At 42.4% G+C, this 26,477-nt stretch overlaps 1 protein-coding gene across 4 annotated transcripts in view; it reads right to left on the bottom strand.

The window, feature by feature from the left end:
* Positions 1 to 26,477, bottom strand: part of EOGT (EGF domain specific O-linked N-acetylglucosamine transferase) — a 46,106-nt gene that overhangs the window by 3,074 nt on the left and 16,555 nt on the right. For all 4 annotated transcript variants that reach the window (XM_010590065.3, XM_010590064.3, XM_064275020.1 and 1 more), the window contains 8 exons: positions 25,403 to 25,509; positions 20,639 to 20,742; positions 10,872 to 10,964; positions 10,439 to 10,510; positions 10,211 to 10,297; positions 9,713 to 9,781; positions 4,357 to 4,418; positions 206 to 325 (listed from right to left, as the gene is read on the bottom strand). In XM_010590065.3, coding sequence (XP_010588367.1) covers positions 206 to 325; positions 4,357 to 4,418; positions 9,713 to 9,781; positions 10,211 to 10,297; positions 10,439 to 10,510; positions 10,872 to 10,964; positions 20,639 to 20,742; positions 25,403 to 25,509 — 714 coding nt within the window. The remainder of the gene's footprint in view (positions 1 to 205; positions 326 to 4,356; positions 4,419 to 9,712; positions 9,782 to 10,210; positions 10,298 to 10,438; positions 10,511 to 10,871; positions 10,965 to 20,638; positions 20,743 to 25,402; positions 25,510 to 26,477) is intronic.

The raw sequence follows: 26,477 nt of genomic DNA, 5'->3' as shown, positions 1-26,477 counted from the left end.
AGGCTGAGGGAGATTATTTCTAAAATCTTCCCAGTAGATTAGGTTAACTTTTTAAAAACAGAATAGGGCTGTTATGAATTGAATTGTGTTCCCTGTGACTGCCCTGTAATGATTAAGTAATAAGCCTTTCCACACTCTGAATGAAAGGCTCAGCATGCATAAAGCAGTTGGCAGCCTCCACGTAAAACCACCACCAGACACGTACAGTTCGAATACAGCTGCCCAGTCCGGAAGGAAAAGTAAATGGGTAAGACCAGCTCCGTGCATTCCAATAAAGATGTCTGTGTTGTGTGTGATCCTCAGCTGGTCTAAAAACCCCAGTTCCCTGTGAACAGGCAGAATAACACAAGATAGGAAGAAGAGAAGAGGGACTCCGTTAGCCTGGGACTCAGAATATCCTCCCACCCTAAGTCACATTCCACTTTTATGACTTTTTGCCAATTTCAAGCCAGTGTTCATTACTTAATAACTTAAAATTTTTTCTAAGTCAGCTCTTTTTTATTTACTAATTTATTTTATTTTATAATTTTTTTCTTCTTTATTTATTGTACTTTAGATGAAGGTTTACAGAGCAAACAGTTAGTACACATATTGTTTTATGACATTGGCTAACAGCCCCACACACGACATGTCGACACTCTCCCTTTTCAACCCTGCGTTCCCTATTACCAGCTTTTCTGTCCCCTCCTCCCTTCTAGTCCTTGCCCCAGGGCTGGTGTGCCCCTTTAGTCTCATTTTGTTTTAATTTATTTCTTCTTAAGAATACCCACAACAGAACATATACCAATTGAAAAGTTTCTTCACGTACAACTCAGTGACACTGATTACATTCTTCAAGCTATGCAGCCATTCTCACCTCCTTTTCTGAATTGTTTCCCCCATTAATAAAAACTCACTGCCACCTAAGTGTCCTATCTACAATTTGATCCCATATAGACAGTTCCTTATAGGAGCACAAAGCTCAAGGCAGACATTCTTTACTAATTAAGCTAACCTCCTGTTTGGTTTAAAGAAGACTTCAGGGGATATTTTTTGTTCAAGGTTTAAAGGCTATTTCTGGGCAATAGCTGTAGAGTTTATCTAATTTCCAATGAAGCCATGGTGGCACAGTGGTTAAGTGTTCAGCTGCTAACCAAAAGGTCAGCAGTTCGAATCCACCAGCCGCTCCTTGGAAACCCTATGGGGCAGTTCTACTCTGTCCTATAGGGTCCAACTATGAATAAGAATCGACTTAATGGCCATGGGTTTGATTTTTTTGTTTGTTTATGATATACTAACACCAAGCTATTTCCTTGAGATAATAAAAGAATTTTAAAAAGAAAAGAAATTTCTCCTTGTTTGATTTAAGTTATTCAGTGCCATCTGGGTACACCTAAAATTATCTTAGATTCCACCAGGGCATTTCCCTGCCTTTGGAACATTGTTGTTGTTAGGTACTGCTGAGCTGATTCTATCTCACAGCAATCCTATAGGACAGAGTAGAACTGCCCCACAGGGTTTCCTAGGCTATAATCTTTATAGCAGATCAGCAGGTCTTTTGGCCCATGGAGCCGCTGGTGGGTTTGAACCTCCAACCTTTTGGTTAGTAGCTGAGCACTTAACCATTGCACTGCCGTGGACACACTAATTCACAATCTTATGCATATTAGAATTGTAAAAGTGTCCTTCAAGTCCAAGACACAATAAGATGTACAAACAACTCTCAACAGAAAAGCAATGCTAAAAAAAAAAAGTTCATTAAAATGAGGCAAAAAAGAAATGCTGGAATAAGGGTAAAACTCTAAATAAACATATTGGAATTAGATCTCCCGACCTCACTTCACCCAAAGTAAAGAAAAATAAACAATCAAGATATTCTGGATCTCAGAAGGGAAGCTTGTCTCCAAATCAGGTGCTCCTTTTTAAAGAGCTTTCTTTCCCCGTAAGACAAACGCTCCACCCAGGAAAAGGAAGACGACAGCTGAATGCCGCTGTCTTGCCCCGGGTAAATGTGACTCAGTAACCCAGAAAGGAAAGCTGGTACCAAAAGAAGGATGGCCATTTGTCCAGGTGAAGAGACCCCTGGAGGAGCTAGGTGTGGAAGGACACCTGTGGATTAGCACTGACAAATCTCCATACTATTATGTTACGAACATTTCCCTCCTATTAGCAAAGCATGAATTTACTGTCATTCTTCACCTAGGAAACTCCTACCAGTTGCCACTGAGTCGATTCCAACTCATGACAACCCATGTGTGTCAGGGTAGAGCTGTGCTCCAGAGTGTTTTCAATGGCTGATTTTTTGGAAGGAGATAACCAGGCCTTTCTTCCAAGTCGCCTCTGGGTGGACTCAAGCCTCTGATCTTTCAGTTGGCAGCTGAGTAAGTTAACCATTGGCACCACCCAGGGACTCCGGACAGCCTCAGAGGTGCCCTCTCAACTCTTTCAGGGGGATGTCGGGTCCCCTGCTTGGCTCCCACATTTCTTCATATGGCAGTGAGGGACAGTCCCCACAGCATAGTGCAATTTGTAAAATGGGAATACCCCTGTCAATCTCACAGGACTGTTGATGGAGTGAAATGAGATAAAGAAGTAACGCATAGTGGTAAGTCTCAATCAATGGGATCAGTCCCTGAAGAAGGACATCATGCTTGGTAAAGCAGAGGGTCAGCAGAAAGGAGAAAGACCCTTAACAAGATGGACTGACACAGTGACTGCAACAATGGGCTCAAGCGTAACAATGATTGTAAGAGTGGTGCAGGACCAGGCGGTGTTTCATTCTGTGGTACACAGGGTCACTGTGAGTCAAAACCGACTTGACAGCACCTAACAACAACAAAAATAATCAATGGTACCTATTTTCATGATTTCTATTTATGTGTAGAAACCCTGGTGGTATAGTGGTTAAGTGCTACGGTTGCCAACCAAAGGGATGGCAGTTTGAATCCGCCAGGCGCTCCTTGGAAACTCCATAGGGCAGTTCTACGCTGTCCTACAGGGTCGCTATGAGTCGGAATCGACTCGACAGCGCTGGGTTTTTGGTTATTTATGTGTATTCAGTGTCTGAGAACCTCAAGACAAGAGCCTACATCCTTGTGTTTGGGTTTCGACTGCTCAGCATAGAGACCAGCTCGTGGTCAGCACCCAATAAAGATTTGTTGCATAAGTGAACTAAGGTGTGATGAGCAAGGTGCAAACTCCATGCTTATGTTCTCTGTGATATCTTTAGTACCATCTGTACTAGATACCAAAAACCCTGGTGGCATGGTGGTTAAGTGCTATGGCTGCTAACCAAAAGGTAGGCAGTTAGAATCCACCAGGTGCTCCTTGGAAACCTTGTGGGGCAGATCTATTCTGTCTTATAGGCTCATTATGAATCAGAATTGACTTGACAGCAATGGGGTGCTAGATACTCATATGCTGCTAAATATATACTTTTTTATTTTTATTTTTTTTAGCACAGAAAGAAACTGCTCATAGTGTTAACTTTGGGAAGCAGGACTGTGATTGTCAGTGGGCGAAGAAAACCCATTGTCATCGTTGATTCCGACTCATAGCGACCCCATGTGACAGAGTAGAACTGCCCCATAGGGTTTCCAAGGCTGTAATCTTCACCGCAGCAAACTGATATCTTTCTTCCAAGGAGCAGCTGGTGGGTTCGAACCATAGACCTTTCAATCGTCAGCTGAGCACTAACTACTGCATGACCAGGGCTCTTGGCGGGCGAAGGCAGGGTAGGATAAAAGGTTTTACTTTTCCTTTTAAGCTTTTCTATGCTGCTTGGCTGTTCAACCAGAAACATGTACTACTTTTTTTTTTTTTTTATGCTGCTTGGCTGTTCAACCAGAAACATGTACTACTTTTCACTATTACTGTTTTGAAGCCGATATAATGCAGCTGGGCAGTGATTTTAGGTACATTTTGTTCTTCTCAGTCTTGTTTTTGTATCAGAATTCAAAAAGAAATGTAAACACTTAAAAAACTAAAAATCTTCAAATGTTCCCATATAAAACATTTTCAGTCAAAAGCTGAAACCTGGCAGCTGACAGGGCCAATTAGGCCTACAACCATACATACTGTTTTAATTCCGAATTAGTGGCTAACTTTTCAAAATTTATAAATTTCAAATAAAAATCTGGATTCATCATTTTTCTTGAAAAATGGCAAGGTGTCCCAACATCAGGCCCCATAATGCTGAAGAGCAACTGCACCAGCAGCTGAGATCCCCACCTGCCCACTAAGCCACTGGTGGCACCTGTCTGTCCCTTTGGGTTATAAAGGGCCAAGAGGTCCCATCCTACCATTGCTTTCTATCCCCCAGTTACAAATCCCAGCAAAAGACAACAGCATCCGTCCGAGAGTGGGCTATGTACTTACTTATACTTGTAATCCACAATTCGGACTTCAAACGTAGACACTGTTTTCAGAGCATTTACAAGCTGGGGGAAAAAAGGGAAACATTCAGAATTTTTTCTTTCCTTCTTTTTCTTCTATTTTACTTTCCCTTATGAATCCTAATAAAAATGTCTTGTTTTCCATATCAAATATCTTTCAGGTATTTAATATGCTCAGGTCCACTGTTTCAACCTTTCATTGAATTCATATCCACTGGACACACCACTTTACCTCCCTTCAAATTCCACCACACTGGGTCCTCGAGAGGCTGGAAGGGGAAAGTTCATGGAAGCAAAGTGCTCAGCCCAGAAGATGGTCAACGTGAGTGCAGCTGTTACTACCATTTGCTAGTTATTCTGCCAACTTCCCACATGTATTTATTGGGTACTGATGACATTCCAGACATTACGTTACGAGCTTTCTTTCCATCCGTTATCTCATTTCAGACAAACCACTAGTGTTCTGGACCTCAGCCCCTAAAAATAACTAAATTCTCAGCCAAAAAACACTTTAAATCTTTCTACACAGAAAAAAAAAATGTATTCTTTTAACAAACAGAAAGCAGCCAAGCACAGTTTAATCTATAACAAAATACACTGCCATGGCTGTCTATATCCCTCACAATTAGGTCAGGCTAACCTGACTCTGTAGATCTCTGTTGTTGTTGTTGGGTGCTGCCAAGTCGATTTCAACTCATATCAACCCCATGTGACAGGGCAGAACTGCCTCATGGGATTTTCTGGGCTGTAATCTCTATGGAAGTAGATCGTCAGGTTTTTCTCCTACAGAGCTGCTGGGTGGATTTGAACTGACAACCTTTCGGTTAGTAGCCGAGTGCTTAACCGTTGCACCATTGGAGGTCTCTGTCATTCAGTAATCTCTGCTCTTGTACCATGTTGCCGGTGGCACGCACTGAACTGCAACGACAGCCGCGACAGTTACAAGCATCACTGACAGTGCACTCACATTGTGCCTAGAACTCCTAGCTGCTTTGAATACACTTCACCCAAGCCTCATAAAAAAAACTGAGGATTAGAGAACTTAAATAACTTTTTCATGGTCTCCCAAATATCAAGTGGTAGAGCCAAATCAAATCCCAGGCATCGGACCCCAGAACCTGAGTTCTTAACCACTGCACTGAGGTCCCCACTACAAAGAGCAAGAGGCAATGACCCAAACCCAACTCCTACACCCCTGCTGAACACACAGACACACACAGTCCCTCTCTCTTGACAATCCCTGCGCTCCCATGAATACAGTGCTTATATCAAAGTGCTACAGCAGTGAGACCAGAAGATTAGTATTCCGTTTTCTGGGAAAGAATTAATCAGATGGCATAAACTTGGTTCTTTTTATGAGATGTGTCCACATAAAAGGAAACATGCTCCTGAGAGCTTCACGCAAGTGTGCCCTTTTTCACGATTTCCAGTTAAACCATGGAGGTGCCCGTATCCCTCTCAACATGACTGTTAAACCCTGAAGTTGGGGCGGGGCGGGGGGAGGCGGAATTCCAGCAACCACTGTTTAATTAGTGCATCCAAGTTTTATTATATCTTCATTCATTATATTAGAGTCAAATGTACTTTCTTCACTGCCTTTTCAAGTGACATGCATTCCTCAGGAGAAAAGCAGCCAGTTGGGTGCTCTTTGGCTTGGAGTTGGCAGATGGATTACCACATCTCACCTTTGGGCAATATCCTTTGGGCAGTCTGCATGATTGAATCTGAAAATCCTGATGCCTGTCTTTCAATATTACCGCTACCCCTTTCTACTGGCCTCCCTTCCCCTGGCTTGATGCTGTTCTTTAGCCTGCCCCTTCCTGATGGACTGGGAACAAAGGGAGATTCAGCCTCCACTAAGATCTCTTTAAGGAACCCTGGTGGCACAACATTTAAGCACTCAGCTGCTAACCGAAAAGTTGACAGTTCAAACCTACCCTGGGTTCCATGGGAGAAAGACCCAGCCATCTGCTTCCATAAAGATTACAGCCAAACCCATGAGGTACGTATTTTATTATTATCCTGTGTTCTAGACAAGGACACCGAGGCTTAGAGGTGACCAAGACATGCCCAAGTTCACCCAGCCAGTAAGCACAGGAATGGGAATTTGAGTCAAGGTAGTCTGGGTCTTGAGCCTGCTTTCTTAACCAGAGTACCCTATTGCTTATAAGAGTAAACACATCTTGTTGCTGTGTGCCATTGAGTTGATTCTGACTCATAGCAACCTGATGTGAGAGTAGAACTGTCCCATATGGTTTTCCTGGCTGTAATCTTTATGGAAGAAAATGTGGAGGGATATAATGCATGGGGAGCACATAGTAATATGTTTGGGATATAGTTAGCACCCAATATGGTGGCATGGTGGTTAAAAGCTCAGCTGCTAACCAAAAGGTCAGCAGTTTTAACCCACCAGCCACTCCCTGGAAACCCTATGGGGCAGTTCTACTCTGTCCTATAGGGTTACCATGAGTTGGAATTGTCAGAAACGGGTATAACAATATACTATTAATCTGTCTGCTATGGCAACTTCCCATCCATCTATCCAACACTGCACTAGTCGATGCCTTTCTCATTTCTTTCATCCACATAGCTTCCAGTCAACATCCTCATTACGCCATATGTTCGTGTCCTCCATAATCCACATGGGTCTCAAGGAGAGAAGCTAATTACATAATTCTGACCACCTTGTTAGGTAACCACATGAGCCTGTGTGTAACATTTTACCCTCTACCAAGTTTTTCCCATCTTAATTCTTAACTGCTCAGGCTAAAAGCTTTGGAGTCACACTTGATATTTTAAACTTTTGTTGGCCTTACCCAACATAATACTGCACATTCCAAGAGTATCGTAGGCTCTCGCTCCAAGACAAATCCTGAATCCATCTGTTTTGCCCAAGTCTACTGTCATCACCTTAGTCCAATCTCCCCCTCACGTGGGCCCCTTATTAATCTCCTTCCACCTATTCTTGCAACCACAGTAATTTAAAAAGAAAAGTCAGTTCGTGTCTCTCCCCATGTATTCATTTTCTATCAGTTGCGGTACCAGGTTATCACAAATTTGGAGTCTTAAAACAACACAGATGCGCTATCCTGCGGTTCTGAAGAAGTCTGGCACAGGTCTCACTGTGCTGAAATCAAGCTTCCTTTCTGAAAACTCTAGGAGGGTGACTCTCCATCCTTGCCTTTTCCATCCTCCAGAGGCTGCCCACATACCTTGGCTCATGGCCCCTTCCTCCACCTTCAAATCCAGCAAAGTAGCACCTCTCCAACTCTGCTTCTTTCATCATTCTTCCCTCTTCGACTCTTTTCTACTTTTAAGGAAGTATTTAACTGATCGGGAAGGCCTCATCAGTGAGAAGAACCCTGCCAAGAAAAGAGCCTTCCAGGCCAAGGCAGAGGTTCTCTGGTAGACTGAGCTTCAGGCCCACTTGTGATTACACTGGGCCTCCCAGAACGATCCAGGATGATCTCCCTATCTTAAGATCTGCTGATGAGCAATCTTCATTCCCCTATGCCATGCAATTTAACCTATTTGCTGTTTCTGGGATTAGGACAAGGACATTTGGGGGGGCCATTATTTTGCCCACCATGCCCAGCTTAAAACCTTCCAGTGGTTTCCCCTCACATGCAATTAAATCCCCTCCCTCGCCAAGGTCAATGAGGCTGCTGTGACGTGATCTCCCCGCACCACAGCCAACCTCTCTGATCTCTTCTGATATCACACTACCTCTTTGGTGATGCTACAGCCACATCAGTGTTCTCTCCATTTCTGGAACACAGACAGCTCAGTCCATCAGACGACCTATGTCTCAGCCTGGAAGGCTCTTTCGCTGGCTGGATTCTTCTCACTAACCAGGTCTCAGTTCAAGCAGCACCTCTTTAGACTCTCCCCCTCCACCCTATCCCCAGTCTCTATCATTTCGCTAGCTAAAATAACTTCATTATTTGTTTACTGATTTCTTATCTGTCTTTCTGGAATATTACTTTTTTTTTTTTAATGTTCCCTTGACCAGTTTGAGGCCCTGGCCATAGGCCGGTCAGTTCCCCTTCTTGAGCAGCTGATGAAGTCCACACACTGACCACTTCTCTCATGAGGCTCTTACACTCTGGGGCCACTATGCACCCACCCTAATCACCCCAGGGCTAGGTACCTAACAGTTAGGGAAAGCTTCTACGACTTAGAGCCCACAAAGTATTCAAGTCAGCCAATCCACAGGGAGCCCACGAAACTTAGCTAACCCCACCTCGCTTGCCACCTTTCAGCCCCTTCCTATAGCTCCAGTTTACTGTTACCCTGTCCCAGGGTGCAGTCCAGTGGCGTCTTCTCTCATTTGGAATTGTAAGTAACAGAGAGTTCTGCCTTTCATCCACCTGAGTGTAAAGGAGCCCTGGTGGTGCAACTGTTAAGTGCTCAGCTGCTAACTGAAAAGTTGGTGGTTTGAAGCCACTCAGTGGCTCCATGGGAGAAGGACCTAGTGATCTGCTCCCATAAAGATTACAGCAAAGAAAACCCTACAGGGCAGCTGTGCTCTGTCACAGGGGGTCACTATGAGTTGAAATCGACTCAATGGCAGTTAACAACGACAGGGTTTGAGGCAGGTCCAAACGACAGTGAAAATATCGTCTAGCTGAGTGTCTTCACCATTCAAAGAACCTATAAACATACCTAAAGTTTTATAATTATAAAACACTCTCCCCCCCTAGACTGTATGCTCTGTGAGGGCAGGGACCTTACTGTCTTGTTCTCTACTCTACTTCCAGGCCCCACAGCATGGCTCAGCACAGAAGAGATACCCAACACATTGTCCTATTGCCAGGCTGTCTTTAGGCCGTGATGTTGTAGGTGGGGACCTTGCACGACGATCTTACTGAGATGAATACAGTCCATGAGCTGATGCTGTTGAAATGGGCTGGGAAGCCTACGATGTGAACAATCTCTAAGACACACAGCTGCTCATCCCCACAGTGCAACCACACTCCATCAAATAGTTCCCAACAGACTCTCTCACATGTTTGCTGCTAAATGGTCTGGAGGGGGAAGGCTGGACAAGCTACAGAGGTGAAGGCAGGACTCAGAGATCAGTTTCTGTGTCTGTCTTCTCCCTGAGCTAATGCACGAACACTTATAACGGGGATTAGCTAGCTGGGGCTATGGGTGCTTTGGTGACTTCCACTAATAGTTCAAACCCAATGAATAAACTAAGCACAGTCCATCAAACTTTTCTAGAAACTAATAATTTCAAAGAAAGCTTTTAATGGAATGTGAAAAAATGAAACACATTAGTCACAGAAAAGTAAATTCAATATGACGATGTTAAAAAATGCATACTCGAAACCAACCTCATTTTGGTTTAGTATTTTCCGGTATTCTGTGCTCCGTGCGAGAATGGTGACTCGAATTTTTCCATCCTGTAATCCAAAGGGAGAGATAAAATAATGCTGTATGTGCCTGGACAGGACAATGAGCATCAGAGCCTAAACGCGATTCTCACAAAGAGACGAAACTCAGCAAGGGCACACCGATGGAACTGCTATTTTAAAGCAAATGTATCCACTTCAGCCATAGAAGACCGTGTTTGTTTAGTTGGGGGAGGATGGGGATACAAGGCGAGAGAAAGGGGAAAGGAAAAGGAGGGAAAAGCAAAACCTTCCAGTATCCTTTAGTTTATCTTGCATGGGTTGATGACACCTGATTCCAGATCACTCCAGGTCAGAAAACATTAACACAAGAAACAACGTCCTCTGTTGGTTTCGTTTTCTGCAAAGGTGTTACTAATTTGTACCAGGGTTGGGGGTGAAAAGTCAAGCTCTGCTCAGGACCCATAATGTGTCCCTTACCTTGGGTCCCTCTTGTGTGATGTTCAGTCTGTGTAACACATGCTGGGAAAACGCCCTAAATAATCCAGTATTTTGACAGCCCGATATCTGTAATAGAAGCGACAGGTTATATCACAATGAATTGTACTGCTATTTAAGATGTTGTCTAGTTACAGGTAAATGTTATCTTAGAATCGGTCAAGAAGAAATTCTCTAAATATGAATGTTAAGAACAGACAAAATGCTTACCAGAGGGGTATTATAGAACAGCCCGTACCTCATGCGGGGGAGTAATGAAAAGACAGCTTCTTTAAAACACACCTAAGAATGAAGACATTTTATGAGATCAGAGAACACAATATGCCCCCTTTACACCAAAAGAGCACTTACAATCAGAGAAAACGAACTTTAATTAATCTCTATCCTTCATTAAAATATTTTGGACAGCAAACCATCTCACTCAAGGGGAAGAACATTCATATTTTTGGAGGAGCTATGCAAAAGAGTTTTTAAAAGCTACACGGTTCATAACACGGGGGATTCTAGTTATAATAGAAGGAAACTAAGAAGCCAGAAATCAAAGGTAATGGCTAATATATACTCCCATTAAATATTTATGAGTGAGTCATCTGCTCATGACAGTATTTACGGATTTTTCAGTAAAGTTTAAAGTTTGTAGTACCCTTTTGGAATCGTAAGTTTTCAAATGTATAACATCGTAATCAGTAAATGCTTTCCAGGTGTCGGAGAAGAGGTCACCATAACCGTAGGAGCTCTGCAGAAGGAAACAAAATAGAAAATTAGGGCAATAAAAGGGGATAACATGGCTTTTCAAAGATGCAACCCAGCGCCTGAATTAGCTTGTCAGTGTTAAGAACTCATCATCCTAAACAAGCTCATAAAACTCATCTAAAAAAAATGTTTTTCCATCCTGGACATCATCTGGGGCCTGAGCAAGTACCTAATCTGATAAAATATCGTCAGGAATAATCACCACAATTACAAGCTTGTCATTGCTGTCGTGTTGTTAGGTGCTGTCAAGTTGGTTCCGACTCATAGCGACCCTACATACAGCAAAATGAAATACTACCCAGTCCCGCGCCACGCTCACAATCTTTGCTATGCTTGAGCCCTTGCTGCAGTCACTGTATAAATCTACCTCTTTCAGGGTCTTCCTCTTTTTTCACTGACCCTCTACTTTACCAAGCAGAATGTCCTTCTCCAGGGACTGATCCCTCCTGATAACATGTCCAAAGTACCTAAAACAAAATCTCACCATCCTCCCTTCCAAGGAGCATTCTGGCTGCACTTCTTCCAAGACAGATTTTTTTCATTCTTCTGGCAGTCAATATTCTCCACCAACATCATAATTCAAAGTCATCAATTCTTCTTTGGTCTTTCTTATTAATTGTCCAGATTTCGAATGCATGTGAGGTGACTGAAAATCCACGGCTTGGGTCAGGCGCACCTTAGTCCTCAAAGTGACATTTTTGCTTTTTAACACTTTAAAGAGGTCTTCTGCAGCAGGTTCACCCAACGTAATACATTGTTTGATTTCTTGACTGCTGCTTCCATGGGCATTGAGTGTAGATCCAAGTAAAATGAAATCCTTGACAACTTCAGTATTTTCTCCATTTATCATGTTGCTTATTGGTCCAGTTGTGAGGATTTCTATTTTCTTTATGTCAAGGTGCAATCCATACTGAAGCCTGTAGTCTTTGATCTTCATCAGTAAGTGCTTCGAGTCCTCTTCACTTTCAGCAAGCAACATTGCGTCATCTACATATCACAGGTTGTTAATGAGTCTTTCTCCAATCCTGACATTGCGTTCATCTTAGTATTGTCAAGCTTCTCAGATTATTTGCTCATCATACAGATTGAATAAGTGTGGTGAAAGGATACAACCCTGATGCACACCTTTCCTGATTTTAAACCACCCAATATCCCTTATTCTGTTTGCATGACTGCCTCTTGGTCTATGTACAGGTTCCACATGAGCAAAATTAAGTGTTCTGGAATTCCCATTGTTTGCAATGTTATTCATAATTTGTTACGATCGACAGTCGAATGTTTTGCATAGTCAATAAAACACATGTAAGCATCTTTCTGGTATTCTCTGCTTTCAGCCAAGATCCATCTGACATCCTTCATTCCACATCCTCTTCTGAATCTAGCTTGAATTTCTGGCACTTCCCTGTTGATGTACTACTGCAACTGTTTTTGAATTATCTTCAGCATAATTGTACTTGTGTGTGATATTAAGGATACCAGTCAATAATTTCAGCGTTTCATTGGATCACTTTTCTTTGGAATGGGCACAGATACGGATCTCTTCTACTTGCTTGGCCAGGTACTGTCTTCCAAATTTCTTGTCATAGATGAGACATTTTTGTTGTTTGCTGAAACATGTTAACTGGTATTCTGTCAATACCGGGAGCCTTGTTTTTTGCCAGTGTCTTCACTGCAGCTTCCATGTGTTAGAGAATTATAAGTTTAACCAGGTAAAAGCATTTTGTTTTTCCACCCTAATCCATTTTATTCTCACGTTTTAGAAAGGCACTTCTCCAGGAATATATCCTAGAGAAATAAGATCTGTCTCACGAGTAGACATACGCACGCCCATGTTCACTGCAGCATTATTTACGATAGCAAAAAGATGGAAACAACTTAAGTGCCCATCAATAGGTAAGTGGATAAACAAACTATGGTACATACACACAATGGAATACTACGCAACAATAAAGAACAATGGTGAATCCGCGAAACATCTCACAACATGGATGAATCTGAAGGGCATAATGCCAACTGAAATAAGTCAATCATAAAAGGACAAAAATTGTATGAGACCACTATTATAAAAACTCATGAAGAGATTTACACACAAAAAGAAACATGATGGTTACTGGTTACAAGGGACAGGAGGGGAGGGGAGAGGAAGGAACGAAAAACACTAAGTAGGCAATAGATGTGAAGGGTAAGACAGCACACAATATTGGGAAGCCAGTACAACTTGACCAAGGCAAGGTCATGGAAGCTCCATAACTCAAAAAACCCATTGCTGTCAAGTCGATTCTGACTCATAGTGACCCTATAGGGCAGAGTAGAGAGATCCAAACTCCCTAAGGGACCGAATTAGGGGCTGAGGGCTGGGGACCATGGTCTCGGGGAACATCTAGCTCAGCTGGTATATACCAGAGTTTATAAAGAATATGTTCTACATCCTACTTTGGTGAGGAGCATCTGGGGTCTTAAAAGCTTGTGAGCGGCCATCTAAGATACTCAGCTGGTCTCACCTGGTCTGGAGAAAGACAGAATGAAGAAAACCAAAGACACAAGGAAAAGATTAGTCCAAAGGACTAATGGACCACAAGTACCACAGCCTCCATCAGCTTGAGCCCAGAAGAACTAGATGGTGCCTGGCTACCACTACCAAATGCTTTGACAGGGATCTCAGCAGAGGGTCCCAGACAGAGCTGGAGGAAAATGTAAATAAAATTCTAACTCACACACAAAAAAGAAAAAAAAAAAAAAAAAGACCAGGTTTACTGGTCTGACAGAGACTGGAAGAACCCCAAAAGAATGGTCCCTAGACTCCCTTTTAACTCAGTAATGAAGTCACTCCTGAGGTTCACCCTTCAGCCAGAGGTTAGACAGGCCCATAAAACAAAATGAGACTAAATGGGCACACCAGGCCAGGGGCAAGAACAAGAAGGCAGGAGGAAACAGGAAAGCTGATAACAGGGAACCAAGGGTAGAGAAGGGGAGAATGTTGACATGTCGTGGGAATGGAAACCAATGTCACAAAATAATGTATATATTGATTACTTAATTAGAGCTAATTTCTCTGTAAACCTACATCTAAAATACAGTTTAAAAAAAAAAGGCACTTTTCCTCATTTTTTACTGTGATTCTATCTAATCCCAGATTCACACAACACACACATACATCACCATTTGTACACACTCTGGTATGCTCAGTGAGTAAAAACCACCAGATTAAATGGAAACTACTTTTAAAAAGTAATTCGGAGCAAGAAAATGACCTCAAACATTTAACGTTCAAAATAAAATGCATGAAATAATTTCTCCATGACTATTGAGTAACATACGTGATAATTCCCACTAACACTAATAATAATAGTAACAATATAACAATAATATTAATAATAATATTATATTAATAATAACATTTTGTCATTTCTAACTTGACATTATTAACTCACTAAACCACCCACAACACTAATGAGGTGGGATATATCATCATCTCCATTTCACAGACAGAAAAACCGAGACACAAATTAAAGTAATTTGCCAAATTATAGAGCTGGTGAGTTGCAGGGCTGGGATTAAACCCGGTCTGTTTGGTCGCAGGCTCTGGGCTTGTAACCTCTATACAACAGTTGCCTGTCAGTGGGAACTAGTTCTTTCTAGCACACTTAAAAAATACCTTTCCTTATTGAAAAGTAGAAAATAATTGTCAGCTCCTTCAGCTAAAGGAAGCATATAAATTAATTTTTAAATGGTATAAGTTAGATTGAAAAATTTAGCCAGTTGAAGTAAAAAGTATACATTGTAGGATTATACTCAAGGTGTACACAGTTGGGTATATATTATGTTCAAGGCTTTTCATTTTTACAGCATTCTTTTAATCAGATTTTGAAAACTGCATGTTGTTCATATTAGAATTATTTCAAAGTTATTGAGAACTGTTTGATGTGATGGATAAAAAAAAATCCTTCCCTTTCCTGAATACAACCAAACGCTTCAAATGCCAAAGGAGCAGGGACAGGGGTCTGGGGACCATGGTTTCAGGGGACATCTAGGTCAACTGCCATAACAGAATGTATTAAGAAAATATTCTGCATCCCACTTTGATGAGAGGTGTTTGGTGTCTTACACGCTAGCAAGTGGCCATCTAAGATGCATCAACTGGTCTCATCCCACCTGGGCCAAAGGAGAATGAAGAACACCAAAGACATATGGTAAAGATGAGCCTAAGAGACAGAACGGACCACATAAACAAGAGACTCCATCAGCATGAGACCGGAAGAAATAGATGGTGCCTGACTACCACCGATCACTGCCCTGACAGGGAGCACAACAGAGAATTCCTGATGGAGCAGAAGAACAATGGGATGCAGATCTCAAATTCTCATAAAAAGACCAGGCTTAATGGTCTGACTAAGACTGGAGGCACCCTGGAGGTCATGGTCCCTGCCTGGGCCCTTTGTTTGCCCAAGATTGGAACCATTCCCAAAGATAACTTTCCAGACAGGGATTGGCCTGGACTATAAGACAGACAATGATACTGGTGAGGAGTGAGCTTCTTGGCTCAAGGAGACACATGAGACTATATGGCCAGCTCCAGTCTGGAGGGGAGATGAGAAGGCAGAGGGGGACAGAAGCTGGCTGAATGGACACGGAAGTACAGGGTGGAGAAGGAGGAATGTGCTGTCTCATTAGGAGAACAGCCAAGAGTACACAGCAAGGCGTGTATAACTTTTTGTATGAGAGACTGACTTGATTTGCAAACTTTTGCTTAAAGCACAATAAATAATTAATTAAAAAAAAAAAAAAATCCTTCCCTAGAAACTTCTCCAGTGCCATTCTAATAAAGGCACTTCTCAACACCATCTACAAGGAAACTTCCCTGCTCCGGCTCAATAATAAATAAAGGGCAATTAAAAGAAATGATTCCAGACATTTTCTTCAGATAAAAAACTTCAGATAAAACGAGATACCTTTGAAAGGAAAATTTAATAATAAAATGTAGTAATACTGACTGATCCCTTCTCAGGGAAACCATGCATTATTCAGTAAGAACCGCCTCTAGAGGCTTCTTTTCCACGTCCCCAAATTCAAATGATCTGTCATGGGGGAGGGACGGTTTTCTTCCTGGTCCATGTCTAAGAATATTTGCATATTCTTAAAGATGACATAAAATTTCCTCCTTGGTGTCTCTCAAATCTAAACACACACATAACCTGTGACTGAGAAATTCCACTTAGGGGGATCTGTTCCACGGAAACGCGAGGACAGGTGAGTGTGTAAAGACATACTTATACGGAACGGATGTTCACTGCAGCATTTTAACAAACAGCAAGGGATGAGAAAGGAACTAAATATGATCAGGGTGGGGGCAGATAATAGCCAAGAAAACCCTAAGGAGCAGTTATACGCTGTAACACACAGGGCCACCATGAGTCAGAATAGATTCAACAACAACAAGTATTACCTGTTTAATTAAAAAATAATAATAAAGCAATGTGACTTCTCAACACAAGGAAGCGTGGACAGCCTGCAGTGATCTCCCCTCCTAGTGATACTGCTTAACAAGGGCACCCTGCTGTACCCAGAAGTACACCTGGGGAGGCGCCCCTGCGCATCTGTGCAGGTGGGTGGCCTGACCCGTCCGACCGAGCCAGCTCCGGTTCTGATGGGAAAAGCCAGACTGCTGAGCTTTGCAAGAAGGAGCAGGAAGGCCGCACAGGCTTGCTGGTGGGAGCAACCTGAAAAATGCCACATGGTTTTGCTCCACCAAGTCTGCACAGCAGCTACTGCCACCTCCCTGCTCTCCCCACTGGGCAAACGGCTCCCCCAAACCTCGAGGACAGGTCCCGCAGCACCACCACTCACTGGGGGAGGTCAGCATCACAGTCAGGTGGGGGCAGGGGTGCACAGTATAATTTAATCCAAGGCCTTCCCACCAAAAGGGAAAGCATGGCGGCCACACTAAACCATCACACTAACCCCATCCAACCTATAATGTTCTTTGGGCCTAAACTGTGGAGCCATCGAGCAGAGCTGCCTGTGCTGAGAAGCTGACTGAGTGTGTAGCAAAGGCCTCACGGACCAAGAACACAAGCTTAAAAAGGACGCACTGAGAAGAGCATAAGAGAGAGGTGGCATCCGGGCTCCAGCCTGCTCGGCTAAATCCACCTGCCCGTCAAGGGAAGGCCTGAGTCGTGGTCAGGTTGCCCTAATATCACAAGGCCAGTTAACTGGTGAACTAGAATCCTCGTGGGGGCCATAGCATCCTATTTATTCCATCCCACAAAGCCCAGGGAGGGGCAGGGTTGTAGAAGTAGGCTCAGTTTCATTCAGTCCACTTGAGGGAGACATGGAAACGCATGCAGCAAGGTACAGAGAAGCTTCAAGCTGTCTGAAATACCTTCCATCAACTTAATAGGTTCTGTAGAGGTTTTTATAGAAACAGATCGCCAGGCCTTTCTTCCGTGGTGCCAGTGGATGAGTTTGAACTGCCCGCCTTTAGGTTAGTTGTTGAGCACAAACCATTTGTGCCACCCACATAATTCAACATATGAATTTTTGTATGTACTTAAAACACTCTTCTGGTGAGCTGAAATGCACAATACAATTTGGCATGAAGCAAGGAGCAACTCTAGTTGCAGTCAAGTTGACTCTTACTCATGTTGACACCTCGTGTGGTGTTTGAGTAGAAATGTGCTCCATGGGCTTTTCAATGGCTGAATTTTTGGAAGTAGATCACCAGGTCTCTCTTCTGAGGTGCATTTAGGTGGATTCAAACCTCTAACATTTCGGCTAGCAGCCAAGCCCATCTGCCCTACCCAGAAACTCCACCGGGGTTTCTAATCTGTTGCCATCGAGTCAATTCTGACTCATTGTGACCCTACAGGACAGAGTAGAACTGCCCCACAGAGTTTCCAAGGAGCGGCTGGTAGATTTGAACTGCCGACCTTTTGGTCAGCAGCTGTAGCACTTAACCACTGTGCCACCAGGGCTCCATACAGAGGTTTATAGGGAGGCGATAAAGCCCTGTGATTTCAGAGCACAGATCTATGTTCAGACTACCCAGACTCCACCCCTCGTAGACTGTGTTAAGTTAGAACACTTGCCTGCTGCTCAGAGCCTCTGCTTCCTCGGCTGTACGATAAGCGAATAAAAGTACTAGTCCATGGAGGTGTGTGACCATGAAATGAGATAGCATCAGGTATAATTGAAAAAAAAAAAAAAAAAGGCAAAACATCCCTGAATTAATCATTCAGGGCTTCTGAGAGCTGGTGGTTTTGAACTAGAAGTGCTGACACAAAAAAGACGAAAAGGGGTGTTGTTCCCTTTACTTACAGAAACATTTCCAAGAAATCAAACCATGTCAGCAAAACTGGAAGGCAAGAGGGAAACGTAAATGCACAAAAAGAAGGAAGCCAAATGAAAGCGTTAATATGCCAAGAATTATCGCAGCCATTCTCATCAGGCTTGAAATTAAACGAAAGGTCTCTGGAGCAATGATAATGAAAAACCTTTCTGCGGAGCTCTGTTATGAGGCCCAGACCTGTGAAAAAAGCATTTACAAAACCATTGCTGCGTGAGAACTTGACCTTCAGTTGACTATCTCCCTCTGGTCACTGGAAATAAAGATGGCATGTGTTAAACATGTATCAAGGCAATATTGCTCAGGATTTAAGGATGTTTGATATATAAGTTATATCTGGACTGGGAGGCACCATGTGTGGGCTTCACGAGGTACAATGACTCCAGTTACTTACTAGGCATGTGTCATGGATTGAACTGTGTCCCCCCAAGAATATGTGTATCAACTTGGTTAGGCCATGATTCCCAGTATGGCGTGGTTGTCCTCCATTTTGTGATTGTAATTTTATGTTGAGAGGATTAGGGTGGGATTGTAACACCACCCTTGCTCAGGTTACCTCCCTGATCCAAGGTAAAGGGAGTTTCCCTGGGGTCTGGCCTGCACCACCTTTTATCTCTCAAGAGATACAAGGAAAGAGAACCAAGCAGAGAGTTAGGGACCTCATACCACCAAGAGAGCAGCACCGGGAACAGAGTGCGTCCTTTAGATCCGGGATCCCTGCGCCTGAGAAGATCCTCGACCAGGGGAAATTTGAGGACAAGGATCTTCCTCCAGAGCCGACAGAGAGAAAAAGCCTTCCCCTGGAGCCGACACCCTGAATTTGGACTTGTAACCTACTAGACTGTGAGAGAATAAACTTCTCTTTGTTAAAGCCATCCACTTGTGGTATTTTTCTTATGACAGCATTAGATGACTAAGACAGCATGTCTCTTTCAGGGATCTTGGGAGCTCTGCTAATGCAGCTGTTCCAGGAGGTATTGGCCCCTGTGGGACATGAGGCTCTTAAGTCAAGGCAGCTCAAGTGGGCCTCATCTCCCCGCATCTGAGCTGAGCTGTCCTGGGTGGGCCACTGGAAAGACTTCCCCTGGAAGAAATGCCCAATACTGTCCTGCTGCCAAGCTGTGGTTCCCCCACAATATCATTCTGAAAAGACACGCCAAGGCAGGGCCTCTGAGCATCTCCTGTGAGTCCGAATGTTTCATTAAACCTTAGATGGCCTCTTAGTGGATGGTCCACCTTCCCGATGCTGAGGCAACCTCTCTAGAGTACACCAGAAACCACCCGTCCTCCTAATCACCATCCTGGTCATAGTCAACTTTAGTTAGAGTGTACTGGCTCTGTGCCTGGCACTGTGACTGTTTACACACAACACAGTTAATCCTCAAAATGTCACTGAGGCTGATACTACAATTCTCCCATTTCACAGATGAGGATACTGGGGCACACTTTGGAGTCACCTTGGGGCATGGGGGGGCTGGGTATGGGCAGAAGCAGGGAAAAGGCAGTCAAGGAAGGAGGAGGAGGAAGAGAAGGAGCTGAGAGAGAGAGAGGGGAAGACTAAGGAGGAGAAATGGAAGGAGAAGAATAAGGACGAAAGACTGCACTAACAACAGTCAATAAAATCAAAAAAATCCATTGTGTTTGAGCTGATTCTGACTCATGGTGACCCCATGTGTTACAGAGGTGAACTGCTCCATAGGGTTTCCTTGGATGTAATCTTTATGGAAGCTGATCACCAGGTCTGTCTTCCATGGCACCACTGGGTGGGTTCAAACAGCCAAACTTTAGGTAAATCGTTGAGTACAAACTGTGCCACTCATATAATTCAACATATGCATTTACGTACATACTTAAGACTCGCCCTGTAGTGTGAACAGAAACACACAGCACAATTTGGCATGAAGCAAGGAGCAACAGGAAAGCTGCTATTAAGCAAAGGCAGACCAGGTCGTGCAAGAGGCCAACCTGTAGAGACAAGCTCTTCAAACACAGGTCACAGATGTTAAGTGCACAAGTCTGCCTTAGAGGAACACTGAACACAGGTCTGTGGTCTTTGGAGCACTACCTGCCCAAAGGGGGAAAGAAATCTCCCACTGCCTCATTCTAAAATTCAAAGAACAAAGGTACACACACATACATATGTACCTGTATACCTGTGTGTACTTGTAAATGCACACATACAGCCACTCACACCCATCTACATATGTGTGTATATTTAAATATGTGTCTTAGAAACTTCTGTTCCACCACATTAGAGTCACACACTTCCAGAGCGACGCAGACGGGGTGAAAGTAGAGAGCACATTCTTACTTACCGTGTCCCACATCACGATGTACACGTCTGTACTGAATGAGTTATTAACATGCTGAGTAACATAAAGATTCAGAAAATCACAGAAGTGGTGATACATGTTAACACCTAGTTGGGAAAAAGAAATCTATGTTAACCCCCAAAAACAAACAATTAAACAATTTTTGTCAACACCATCGATTTATAGCTTGGTAGACTTTCGGTTGAAATAAATGGGGAAAGAATAAGTGTTTTTCCAAATGTGAAATAATCTCTGCACAGTTGGTCCTCAATTTACAGATTGGTTGGGTTCAAATGGAAACCCTGGTGGTGTAGTGGTTAAGTGCTATGGCTGCTAACCAAAAGGTCGGCAGTTCGAATCCACCAGGCACTCCTTGGAAACTCTACGGGGCAGTTCTACTGTGTCCTGTAGGGTCGCTATGAGTCGGAATCGACTTGACGGCCGTGGGTTTTGGGTTCAAACATTCACTTTAAAATTTATTTAGAAATTAGGAATGAATTTTCCATATAAGCCAAGTAGCAAATGATCACTTAAGTTCCCAGAAAAGCAACGTAAGTCCATTTAACTGAAAATGGGGTGAAACTATAAGGCCATGAAGACTAGTCATTACTTTTTACCATGACTTTTTTTTTTTAATCAATAAAGCAACACTTGTTTATTGTATAAGTATTTTTTTAAGTAAAAGACAATGATGGCAACTATTAACATTTTGGTATTTTTCATTCCTGTCTCTTTTTTCCCTATTTAATCACTATTATGGCATGGCTTCTCAGGAAAATGTTAACCAATCATCATTTAAAAGAGCTGAATGTCTCATGTGCTAACTTTAAAGGGCATGGACTCGGGAGTCAGAAGAACTGAGTTGAACCCCAGCTGATCCATTCACAAACAACATTCTCAGACAAGCGCACAGTCCCTCGGCTTAGCTTCTCTACTAGAAGTAGAGTAGTTACACCTAAACACCAGCTTCTCATGAGAAATCCAGAGATACTATGTCTAAAATATCCATCCCAGTGCCTGGCCCTTAAGGAAGACCAGCTGTATCTCCCAAAGTCAAATAGACTAGAGAGGCCTGCAGTTGACACTATTTGTTCATAAGCCTGTCTTTTAAAAGAAACAGAACATCAAAAAGACAGAAAATAACAAACGTTGACAAGGTTGTGGGGAGACTGAAACTCATATACTACTAGCAGGAACATAAAATGGTGCAACCACTACAGAAAATGGTACGATGCCTCCTTAAAAGGCTAGAAATAGAAATACCGTATGATCCAGCAATCCCACTCCTAGGTATATGCCCTAAAGAAATAAGAGCCCTAAAGTGAATGGATACGTGTGCACCCATGCCCATTCCAGCATTATTCCCAATAATTCCACCTAAGTGCCCACCAATGGATGAACAGACGAACAATCTGTGGTACCTACACACAGTGGCATACTACACAACGATAAAGAGTAACAAAGAATTGGCGAAACATCTCACATCATGCATGAACTTGGAGGACATTATGCTGAGTGAAATAAGTCAACCACAAAAGGACAAATATTATATGAGACCACTATTATAAAAAAAAAAAGAAAAGATTTACACAGAGAAAAAAAAATTTGATGGTTACCAGGGATGGGAGGGGGAGGAAAGGAAAATTACTAACGAGATAGAAGATCCATGTTAATACTGGTGAAAGGAAAGGCAACACACAATATGGGGGAAGTAAAGCACAACACAACCAAAGCCAAGGAAGACACTGAGAGGAATGCAAGAATAAAGGGCAACTTTGGTAATTACTATAACGTAGACAATCCTGCAAAATAGTATTAACAGACAATAATCTATGAACAGATACCTACGTAGATAGGTATGCCTAAGAAGCGTGGGAGGGTGTAAGGAAGCATACCCACCTGCAGATATAGGTTTGGTTGTGGATGTTTTTACATACATACTAATTGTAGGTGCTGCATCTCTATTAATACAGACAGCAGAGCACACAAAGGGCACAGCCATGGAAACTTCTTAGACATAACCAAACACTCATGGGACAAAGTTCCTAGGCTTGAAGGCTAAGGACAATAGGTTCAGGGGAGATCTATGTCAATTGGCACAGCATAGTTCATAAAGACAATGTTCTTCATCCTACTTTGGTAAGCAGCATCTGGGGTCTTAAAAGCTTGCCAGTGGCCATTTAAGATACAACTATTGCTCTCTTTCCACTCGGAAAAAAGGAGAGTGAAGAAAACCAAAGACTCAGCAGACCATCTGAATCATAGTCTACATGACCGCAAGACCAGAAGAACTAGATCACTCATGACTACCACTACCAATCACTCTGATTGAGATCAAAATAGAGGGTCCCAGCCAGAGCAGGACAAAAATGTAAAACCAAAAACTAAATTCACAAAAAACACCAGACTTACTGGTCTAACAGAGACTGGAAGAACCCCCAAGACTGTGGCCCTAAAACACCCTTCTGACCTGGAACTGAAGCCATTCCCAGAGACCATTTTTCACCAAACAATAGACAAGCCCACAAAATAAACAATAACACCCAACAAGAACATGTTCCTTAGAGCAATTAATTATATGAAATCAAAAGGAAAAACATTTGGCCAAAAGCAAAGACGAGAAGGCAGGAAGGGGTAGAAAAATTCTGGATGAAAGGAAATGGGGGGAATCCAGCACAGCAGTGGAGAGAGTGTCTACGCATCGTGGAGAATGCAACCAATGTCATGACCTTTTATGTACAAACTATCGAATGGAAAACGAATTTGCTCTATAAACTTTCACCTAAAGCACAATACAAAATTACAAAAAAGAAACACAACATGCTCTCTCTCAACTTAGGGATGAACCACCCAGGATTCAACTTGGAAATGTACAAATTTAAATGGGGTGAGGAGGCCCTGTGTGGTGCAAATGGTTGACACACTCAGCTGCTAAACAAAAGGTTAGAAGTTTGATTCCACCCAGAGGGTCCTAGGAGGAAAGGCTGGAGATCTACTTCCCAAAAATCAGCCACAGAAAGCCCTACAGAGCACCGTTCTAAGAAAACTGATAAAATGGGATGAAATTCTGACAACTGACATTTAAAAAGAGGGAAAATGTTGACAAAAAGGAAAACAGTGACCCTCAAAAGCACAAATCATAAAATAATCTGATATCATCTCATGGTGAATAATACTGTGTGCCAGAAAATAAGAGTAAAAAACACTCAGCTCTCTTCAGGCTGGTGTCTCAGATGAATGTTTGCAGGGACTCCTTTTTGCACCCCAAAAAAAGCTGGCAAAGAGTAGATTTTCAAGTAAACAAAAAAAAAAAAAGAAAGCTCTATTACAACACATCTCCTTTTTCCAGACCAGCCACACGTACACATTAGTTTGCTACCTACCATTCGGCGATGCCATAACACTTACTGGGGCACACAGCACGCACACAATAGCACTTAGTGCTACAGGGATTCATAAACCAGGGAGAAGACATAGGCTTTGCCCTCAAGAAATGAGTCTTGTTCTGTAGAACACTCATTCTCCCAGGGTAAGAGTTAATATGAAAAGGAAAACAGAACGACAGCATAAATTAGAGGGGAAAAAAGTAAGAGTTATGAATACAGGAAAGAAATGGCACGTCCACATTAGCCTTTTACTCCTACTTTGCATACTTTATTGCATAAGTATCTGCATAAATTTCACAGCTCACACATATCCAACTCTTTTACAGGCAGCTGTCCTGTGTTTTCTTTGACCCTTTTTAATTTGCATATTTAAAAAATTAGTTAGGGCCTTGAACATAGCATTTTTACTTGCTCTTATTTCAAAAACCTAAACTGCTCTTATTTCAAAAACCTAAACTCGTCTCATTTCTGAACTTAACACTTTGTAGTAGAAGAATTATGACTTCAGAAGGTAAGGCACATTAAAAATATGATCAATAAATTATAGCAATTCTGAAATATCCATGACAGAGGGCCCTCGATATTTCACGGTAAGCCCAGCCTCTCATGAATTTTGATATGGAGTAGCATGGTAATCTCTGCCTCCCATAATGAGAGAAATAATGTAGTATGATCTGTGTTTCTCTTTTCCAGTGCAACTGGTTCACAAAATTAAAGCTACACTTGCGAGGTGAGAACTAGAAGCTATAGATATAAACAGAAAAAAAAATATTTTTTTTTGTTAAAACTTCTTTTTCCAAGAATATACACCAGTGGTAACTTCCAAGAGAATTTTCAGTTCGCTTAACATCATGAAAACAAAAGAAGAAAGTCTGTGAGGGAGATCATGGACGTTCCTTTCGAAACCCACAGTATATACATGGATTTTAATTTTTAAAAAATTTCTAACGAAGCACAATCTAAATCAAGTAATTCGAGAAACCAGATGGAGTAAATTTAGTTACAAAAGGTGTCCACGTGCCTTCTTCTCTCATCTTTTGATTTTGATTAAGTCGTTTTATGGAAATGTGAAGATTTATTCTAATACCCAAGGGGTAAAATAATGGGAAATTCAAACCAGTTCATCTACTTCCTCAGGGAAGAAAACAAAAAAACAAATCTACTATGTAACCTCATACTGTTTCCCAAAAAGTTACAGGAAATCACTACATACATATATTGAAAAAAGACCAGGTTGAACAACATGATCAACACAATTAACACATGTCACTGAACCTTACAAGTGAAAACTGTTGAAATGTCAAAGGTTTTGTTACATATGTATTTACCACAATGAAAGAAAAGCCTCATTAACCAGTAAATGAATAAAACGATGTCTCACCTGCATCGAATTTCATGAAGTAGGTTGGCTTGTCAACAACAATGTCACATTTTGCATCTTCTATAGGTCTGAAGTTGAGCTGAGTGTAGCTCTGTAGCTCAGCAAACCTAGAAATATGAATTGGGATATGTTTTCAAAGTGATTCTCCCAAACTTCCTATTGCAACATCGTAGCTTAGGGTCTGCTCATTAGAATGCAAGACACTCCTATGGAGACATCTGTAACTTCTCAAACTTATTGACACTTAGATAACTTGATATCAGTCTTACCATTGAGACAAGGAGCAAAAATAATTCAAAATTCAGTCTAATGTGCAAGATAGTTAAGCTGGGAACTTTCTAGACAAAGAAGAAATTTACACAATGGGTCAGCCAACCAAACCACCAGTAAAGTGGGAAGGAAGTCCCTAGTGGCCCAAACAGTTAAGCACTCAACTGATAACCAAAAGGTTGGAGGTTTGAGTCTACCCAGAGGCACCTTAGAAGAAAGGTCTAGTGACCTACTTCCAAGAAATCAACCATTGAAAACACTATGGAGCACAGTTCTACTCTGACACACACAGAGTCGCCATGAGTTGAAGTCGACTTGGCAGCAACTGGTAAAGCCGAAAATTCAACAAGGTTTCCTTTAATCTGACAAGGCTCAGAGGAAACACTGACCCAGAGAACCTCTTATGGTGGACTGCTTGGATTCTGAAAATGATGGTAGTCTGTCATGGATTGAATTATGTCCCCCAAAACTGTGAGTATCAACTTGGTTAGGCCATGATTCCCAGTATTGCGTGGTTGTCCACCATTTTGTGACTGTAATTCTATGTTGAGAGGATTAAGGTAGGATTGTAACACCATCCTTACTCAGGTCACGTCCTGAATCCAATGTAAAGGGAGTTCCCCTGGGGTGTAGCCTGCACCACCTTTTATCTCTCAAGAGATGAAAGGGAAGTGAGCAGAGAGTGGGGGACCTCATACCACCAAGAAAGAAGCACCAGGAGCAGGGCGTGTCCTTTGGATCTGGGGTCCCTGTGTGAAGAAGCTCCTAGTCCGGGGGAACATTAACAAGAAGGCTGACAGAGAGA

This window comes from Loxodonta africana, chromosome 22 (assembly GCF_030014295.1).
Source record: "Loxodonta africana isolate mLoxAfr1 chromosome 22, mLoxAfr1.hap2, whole genome shotgun sequence".
Lineage (NCBI taxonomy): Eukaryota > Metazoa > Chordata > Mammalia > Proboscidea > Elephantidae > Loxodonta > Loxodonta africana.
This window is presented reverse-complemented; position numbering and strand designations above follow the sequence as displayed.